Source organism: Aedes aegypti, chromosome 3, assembly GCF_002204515.2.
Source record: "Aedes aegypti strain LVP_AGWG chromosome 3, AaegL5.0 Primary Assembly, whole genome shotgun sequence".
Lineage (NCBI taxonomy): Eukaryota > Metazoa > Arthropoda > Insecta > Diptera > Culicidae > Aedes > Aedes aegypti.
In genome coordinates this window covers 65147161-65155429 of record NC_035109.1, presented here as the reverse complement: position 1 = coordinate 65155429, position 8269 = coordinate 65147161, and the positions used below count along the sequence as shown (strand labels likewise).

General features: G+C 37.8%; 1 protein-coding gene across 1 annotated transcript; it reads right to left on the bottom strand.

Annotated features, from left to right (window-relative positions):
- Positions 1–301: 301 nt before the first annotated feature.
- On the bottom strand, positions 302–6683 carry LOC5565795 (leukocyte elastase inhibitor). The gene is made up of 4 exons (XM_021850413.1): positions 6435–6683; positions 1239–1988; positions 741–1177; positions 302–678 (listed from the first exon to the last, which is right to left on the bottom strand). The coding sequence occupies exons 1-4, from the start codon at positions 6463–6465 to the stop codon at positions 373–375; spliced, it is 1524 nt and encodes a 507-aa protein (XP_021706105.1). The 5' UTR covers positions 6466–6683; the 3' UTR covers positions 302–372.
- Positions 6684–8269: the final 1586 nt, after the last annotated feature.

Sequence of the window (8269 nt, the reverse complement as noted above, 5' to 3'; positions counted from 1 at the left end):
TATTTTTCAATGGGATTGTATGGGCGGTGTCAGGAGGCTGTTTTTAGCATATTTTCGTTATTTGAATTATGAATAACGAATGGTTTAAGATTCTTCATGTACACAACTACCAGATTAGATTAGATCAGGATAGAACAAACACATTCAAAAGATCTGTGTTTGAATAATGCAGTTTGTTTCAAAAGCTTCTGTTATCTATTAGTATTTCTAGAAACAAGATTTTATAGAATGAATTTGAAATCCATACTGTAAAAACCTACTTCACAAAAAAATTGTGCATTTTAAAAATCCAAAAACGACATTTTCCACATTTTAAAAAACGTATATTCTATTAGTATCGAATCATTGCTCGTCACATATGCAAATCAAGTCTTATCCACGTGTCCTCGATTGGTCATCTTTAGACTTCTCCGGTTTCCTAATTTTAGCCATGAAAAGTGGAATCTGGCGAGTTTTGTCCACCACCATCACCATGAACGGCTCATCGCAAACGAAATCCATGTCTTCGTACATATTCAGACTAAGTGGAATAATCGTTACTCTGCTGACGGCAGTCGCAGTAGTGCCATCCTCATCGACTTTGAGGAATGCATCCTGCTTAACGTCTCCCACCTTGGCGGGCGTCTTGAATAGTTTCGGCAGAGGATTATCATCTTCGAAAATTTCCTTAATGCCGAGCTGTAATAGAATTATTTATATTGTTATTTCACTTTAGACGGAATTAAGTAGCATAATCGTACCTTTTTCAATGGTTCAACCAACGACACCGAGCTCTTGATGGCGAATCGTGGCATTTTGAGGTGAATCTTGATCGGGTTGTGATTCCGGCGGATCACATCGAAAATTTCCTGGAAATGACTTCCATTAATGTGACGCAGCATTTCGTCCAGCTGCAGACGCACCTTCGGAAGAAGAACAATCATCGACAACTCATCACCATCGTACGGAAGCTCGACCCAGCGCAATCCTTGCCTGAAGTCTGAGTAAACGCCATAGCTGATTTCACCAAAGCGAAGCTTGTTCGATTGCGCCATCATGTGAACGGGCATCTTCTTGTTCTTTGAAGATTCGAATAGGGCCCGTCTATCCGTTAGTGTTTCATTGAATTTATACAACCAGGTACCCTTGAAGTAGACAGCGTTCATCAACAGCATCATCATGTCCGGGGCGATTCCCTCTGTAGGAGAAAAATATGTATGAAATGTATCTTATAATCATAAGAAATAATTGATCCTTACGTTCTGTTATGACTTGTGGAATATTGCCTCGAGTTTGAGTACTCGCCCATTCATTAACTGCATTTGCAGCTTGTTGCGGATTGGAAAAATCGATGTCCTTCATCTTAATATTGTTCTGCTTTGCATCGTCACGAAATTCTGTCTGCAACTTGATATCCTTTGATTTGAAAAACACTGATGCTATATCCAGCTTGTTGGCAGTGGAGTCCTTATTGCTAGCAGCCGTTAGGGCATCCACTAAAGACGCCGCTTCGTTTCCATTCAACTTGACGCCATGGACCATTTCCATCCGGGCCTTTTCGGAGCAACCTTCCGTCAGCTGTGCCAGCAGCACTTGTGGAGACAGTGGGCTGATGATGAAATTTTCATCGGGGTTTTTATTATCGGCAACCCGGAAGAGATCCAGCGCGAACTGCATAGCTTTCCCGGCAGGATCGTTTGAGGAATCCAAAGCACGGTCGTAGTTGCACCGGTTATCCAAGCCGATGTAGTAATGGCGATGATCCTTACAAACCTTCGAACCAGGCTGTGAAGGCAGGTACTTTTCGATATCGCTTTCACATGTTTCCCGCTGGAATTGGAACTGATGGCACAGACAGGCCCAAGGATCGACTTCGGAACCTGCAGCAGATTTCATTTCATCACACATTCGATCATCAAAGAACTCATTGTCATTGCTCGGCGGTGGAGTTGTTGTGGTTTTCTGGTTGAAACGTCGATTTTTCTGTGCTATTGTTATCGCAAGGCAGGCTGAAAATGTAAATGTTCGATTTAATAAATTATTAAATATTAGTTTTAAAAAATATTGTGAAGTCGCGGTCTTATTATTTATTCATAATCGAGCCCGCCACTGAGACCAGTGATTAGATCTGTTTTGATATCACCCGTATCCAATGCATGTTTCATTTCTTAAATGTTATTGAAGATCGATTAGGAAACGTGGGGCCCAGATAGTTGTAGTGGTAAACGCGCAGCTACTCAGCAGGCCAAGCGGAGGGTCGTGGGTTCGAATCACACGGGTCTTTTCGAAAAGGAAATTTTCTTGACTTCCTAGGGCATAGAATATCTTTGTTCCTGCCACACAGTATACATATGCAAAAAATGGCAATTGGCAAAACATTCCTCGATTAATATCTGTGTAAGTCCTCCTAAAAACACTTCACTCAGAAGCAGGCTCTATTCCAGTTGGGATTTATCGCCAGAAATAATAATAAGAAGAAAAAAAGATTTAGACATCAGTGCGCACCGCACCCTCGAACACAAATTCTTTCTGCTCTCAAAAGTACCCAAATCAATCAAACAGTCCTAGTGCTACATAAACAGTGCTTTTTGGTGCAACTATTTTTCACCTTTTATCAATAGGCTATTGATCCTTCTCATCCTTGTTTAGACCCGTGCCTTCAATTTTTCGTTGGACCCGTTGGCGAAAGCTAGCGGTGGTTTTCCTTCTTGGAAACCGTCTTGAAATAAAACCTCTTTCGTATATTCACTAAACATGGTTACAATCACGAACAAAAGGAAGGGTGAATCTCTGAATTCACAACTTCCTACCAAAAAAGTGGGATTTAAAACTGTCACTAAACGTGGCAAGAATGGAAGAAAGGAAGTTTCTTCGGAATGCGAACTTTCTTCCAATGGTGAAATGTATAATGTTAGTAATTGCATCTTAATGAGTAACCAGTTCGATGCTCTAGACAAATTTTCCGAACACCAAATCGAAGCAGTCTCTAGCCCAGACTCTTTGATTCAAGTGAGGAAACAAAGAGTGCCGCCTATCGTGGTCAGTTGTTCCGAATTTGGGGGATTTAGGAAGGAGTTCTTGAACTCCATTAGGGGTTTCCTTCCAAATCGCAAAGAAACGAGATTATCGCGTTTTGCCGGAAACTCTTAAAGATTGCGAACTTCTTCTCGAACATCTTGAAGAGAAGAAGCACATTTTTTTACTTATGACAACAAAACTGAACGTTTGTTCAAAGTCGTCTTGAAAGGTTTCTCAAGTGACTATGAGTCACCTGAAGACATCAAAAATGGAATTAGTGATTTACTTGGATTTTCCCCAGTTCAAATAATCATTATGAAAAAGAGAACCCAATCTGGCATTGTTCGGAAAGGGCTTTCTCAAGAATATTATTTAGTTCACTTTAACAAAAAAGATCTAAATAATATTGAAGCTTTAGAAAAAGCTAGACTTACATTCGATGTCTCTGTAACATGGGAACATTTCCAGAAACCTGGAGGAAATTACCAGTACCCCACTCAGTGCCGTCGGTGCCAAAAGTGCGGTCATGGTACCAAAAATTGCCGCATGGATGCTAAATGCATGATTTGCGGAGGTTCTTCTCACGCTAAGGACGTCTGTCCAGTGTAGGAAGATACCGATAAGTTCATATGCGCGAATAGTGGGGGTAATCATAAGTCAAATTTGTGGGCCTGCCTTTCGCGTAGGCGAGGCTCGTGCCAGACAAATGAACAGTAATGTCCGTTACGATAACGGTCGTTTTCGGAATTTCCCTGGTAGTGTATCGAACAATACTCATTTTTCAGTTAACAATCGCTTGATCAAGAATCATACCCATCAGGAAGATTATAATCATGCTCATTCACAGACTAATTGTAATCCTTCGGGTAGCCGTTCGTTTCGGAGAATCTTTGAATGGAAAAAAGTGGAAAAAAAACCCTGCCGCCACAAGAAACTTCTACTCCGCCTATTCGTTTACCGAAAATTCTACGGAAAAACATCAGATAAATTTAGCCTCTGATTATATTTTTTTAACTGAACAATTGAATGTAATGATTGATGCAATGTTCAAAGCCACCACTATGACTGAAGCAGTCCAAGTAGGTGTAAAATTTACTAATCAAATTGTTTTTGGATTACGTTTTTCTTATGGATTCAATAAAAAATAATCTAAATATTTTAAATTGGAATGCTCGTTCTCTGAATGGTAAAGAGGACGAGCTGTTTGATTTTCGTACAGCTAATAACGTGCATATAGCAGTTGTTACTGAAACCTATTTAAAACCTGGATCCAAACTAAAAAAAATCCTTTTTTTTTTGTTTATCGTAATGATTGACTAGATAGGGCATGTGGGGGAGTTGCAATCATCATTCATCAACTGTTTTCGTCATTTGAAACTAAAGTTTTTGAAACTTTAGGTGTTTTTGTTGAAACACAGCTTGCCTATTTGCCTATTGTTGAAACACAGCTGCCTATTCGCCTGTTCAATGCTCTGGACAGCAAATTAATTTGCTCCATACTGACTTGCGAAAATTTACTCGCAATATGTCAATTTTTTTTGTAAATGGTGACTCTAATGTCAAACATCGGTCATGGAATGATTCTCAAAGTAATTCCAACGGCAGAATTTTATTTGATGAGTGCTCTACAGGATATTTCTCAATTCAATACTCTGATAACCCTACATGTTTTTCCTCTTCTAAAAATCCATCTACGATTGATTTGGTCTTAACCGACTCTAGTCATCTTTGTATCCAATTAGTTACTCATACTGATTTTGATTCTGATCATGTTCCTGTTACATTTCAAATATCCCATGAAGCGATTCTCAATCCTATCAGCTCCACTTTCATTTATTTTCGAGCCGACTGGAATATATATGAATCATTTATTGACTTTAATCTTGATGTTAACATTTCTTTACAAACAAAACCTGATATTGACAGTGCTCTTGAAACTTTAACAAATTCCATTGCTGAAGCCAGGAGCATTGCGATTCCAAAATTTGAATCAGTGATTATAGACGATGATCTTAAACTCTTGATCCGTCTTAAAAACGTGAGGAGAAGGCAATTTCAATGCACTCGCGATCCTGCTATGAAAATTTTATGGCAGGATTTGCAGAAAGAAATCAAGAAACAATATTTTCAATTAGGAAACAAAAAATTTGAAAATAAAATTTCTCAATTGGACCCTGGCTCTTTTGGAAATTATCTAAAATCTAGAAAAAAAAATCTCGGAAGCTAATACTGGCTTTGAAAGAGGAAAACAAATTATTGCTAAGTAATTGCGAAAAAGCTCAAAAATTTGCTATGCAGTTTGAAAGCGCGCACATTTTCAATTTAGGACTTACTAGTATAATTGAAAATCAAGTTACTCAGGACTTCGAAAGCATTCTCAATAAAGAAAACGTTTTCTAAAATTCCTGGGAGACTGATTTGGAAGAAGTGAGAACTATTATAAAAAAAAATCAATTATAGGAAAGCTCCAGGCGATGATGGAATTTTCTACATCCTCATCAAGAAACTTCCAGAAAGTAGCTTATTATTTTTGGGTGATATATTTAACAAATGTTTGCAGTTGGCATATTTTCCTGACAAATGTAAAAATGCCAATGTTGCAACAATTTTAACACCAGACAAAAATCATGCAGAAGCTTCCAGGTATCGTCCAGTCAGCTGGCTTTCTTCTATCAGTAAACTTTTTTAACTAAAATTCAATTTTTGCCAATGAACAGTTTGGATTCCGACATTCGACCACCCATCAAGTTTTATATGTAACAAATTTAATTCGTTTCACTAAATCTGAAGGCTATTCTACTAGTCTTGCTCTTCTAGACATAGAAAAAGCATTCGACAGTGTTTGGAAAGAAGGCTTGATTGTAAAATAGCTTAATTTATCACAGATTTCCTAGGTATAAGAAAATCTTGTACATGTTTTTATTTTATTATAGATGATTCTTAGGTGGTGTTACCCACCGTTATGCGATGACGATAAGCTTCCTGATTGCGTTCAACTTCATGCCATCGACTAACCGTATTTTCATATGCATCCGAGGAGCTTGCTGTATAGGTGATCTCTAGCCATATAAAAGGTCACTAGAATACCAACATTGATAACGCTTGGTAAAGACCGTTAACTCAGGGAAATCCCCTGAGCCTAATTTATTAATTGAAGGATTCGATGTCAACATAAGCGGGTGGATTTAATGCTATTACATTTGGTTATTCATGTTTAGTTTTGGTTCTAAATCAAAGTTCTCAATGATCCGAGTCAGTCGGGAGGTCATAACATAAATAAGTCATCCTCAATATCAACAATCTCATCCCCTGTATCAACACGGTTATTCCCGGCACAACATCGCAATAGCAACCAACTGGGGAAACCCCATCTTTCTAGCTGTGGTTTCTCTTGCACGACGCATTGGACAGGCTCATTCAAAAACCATATTCCTTACCACTTAAAACTATGAGCAGCTTCATTTTCATTACAACTATCGATCACTAGCACTAAAATCAAACTCAAACACAGTGGATATCACACAAAGTAGTCGTCCCGGTGTTTCCGTCACCCACAATCTAACAATTGAAACACGGATCCCCCAGGGGTGATCTTATTTTCTCACACGATGCTCACTCTGCATCGAGAGCACAAAAACAACTGATCGCAAACGCGGCTTCCAGTGCACTACGGCTAGATGACTAATTCTGCTAACTCCCAGCTTGATCAATCTGATCGTTGGTTGGCAGTATGCGTAGTCTGTACGTCGAACTGGTTTGTCTGGAATAGTGACCGATGTTCCTCCACTGTTTTGAATTATTCGTCCACAAAAAGCGAGTTTCATTGTTTACATAGGACAAATAAGCCTGTACCGAAGCGATCTTGATGTGGTTGTTTTATGCAGCGAAGCGTTATCAGACGTAGAACGTAGTGTTTGAACGATAGGTCTGCGCTCCACACTTTAACAGTGGAGTCGAAGTCCCATATACAGATATACAGTATTGGACAACACATTTGGGCTAAATATTAGCTTTTCATTTTTGAGTAATTTTTCTAATCGCATGATTAAAAGAAATAACGGTTTGATTTATGTGAATTTTTGACTAGGTATATAATACACAGATAAAAATATTTAAATTTCAATGTAACGTAAACAGAAGAGTACACTAAAAGTAAATCAAATTCATCTATTACAGCATCACGTTTAATTTTCAACTAAATATGCTATAATGTTACATGATCGTGTAAATTTCAAGTGCATTCGATTGAAAAATAAGCGATTTGGCGTTGACATTTCAGTTTATTTTGATGCTCCAAATATCTGCATGAAAATAAACTGAAATTTACAACATATTTTTAGCTGTGTATGTATAAACGAATATCTCAGAATATGAGATCTGCACATAAAGGATCTTCAGTATACTTGTGCATCTAGTCTAAATGTACAACTTTGTTTTTCTGAACTATCGAGCTAGTTTTTTTTAAGTTATGTTCGTTATCAACGTTAGTTAAACCGTTATTAACATAAGCATATATGACCGTACAATTCGTAGTTGCTACTTCGTGAGTGACCGTACAGGGAACCAACAAATACAGCTTGGGAGTAGCATGCCATCATTAATGTACAATTTCAAGAACTTCAAACTTAATAATGTCGATAAAAGCACCAGCCACGTCCATACGGTCATCGGGGTGTGTGACGTCCATTGCTACTAGAGACCGAGATCATCTCTGCATCTCCATGGTTTTCACAGGAAGGTTTTTTGTTAGTGGGAGGGTTCAAAAGTCACATGACCAGGATTCACCTAGGTACGAGAAGCGATTCAGATAGCCTCTATTTAAAAAGTTATCTATCAGTGCGTTGACATATTTATTGCCCAAATATTATTTTAAGTCATCGTAAAAACGTATTATTTTTAGCAATTGCGACAAAAAAATAATATAAAAGGAACAAATATTTCATTTTTTATAAAACAGATATAAGGGCTTATGCCAACACTCAAAGTGACGAATCATTTATAGTTTGTTTAACGATTAAATAAATGTTACATTGTCACGATACAAATTTGTGCTCTAAAATTTTGTTCGATAAAATATTTTTTTACATTGAAATTTTTGGTTTCATACAATCAATTCTGATCTAGCCAGTATAGACCATACTTTAGTGATTTGTTAGAATTTAATTAGTTATGAATGTTTTATCAAAACCCTTTGATGTAGTGAGTTCAAATAGGGGGAGATCCTCCAGTACCGGACAGCACCCAATACCGGACAAAGTCGAAAAATTGATAA

Coding starts and splice junctions, on each gene's coding strand:
- LOC5565795 (XM_021850413.1), bottom strand. CDS start 6,465: ATGAAAATGAAGCTGCTCATAGTTTTAAGTG. Junction 1,989..6,434: donor GCTGCTCATAGTTTTAAGTG/GTAAGGAATATG, acceptor TTACATTTTCAG/CCTGCCTTGCGATAACAATA. Junction 1,178..1,238: donor TCCACAAGTCATAACAGAAC/GTAAGGATCAAT, acceptor TTTCTCCTACAG/AGGGAATCGCCCCGGACATG.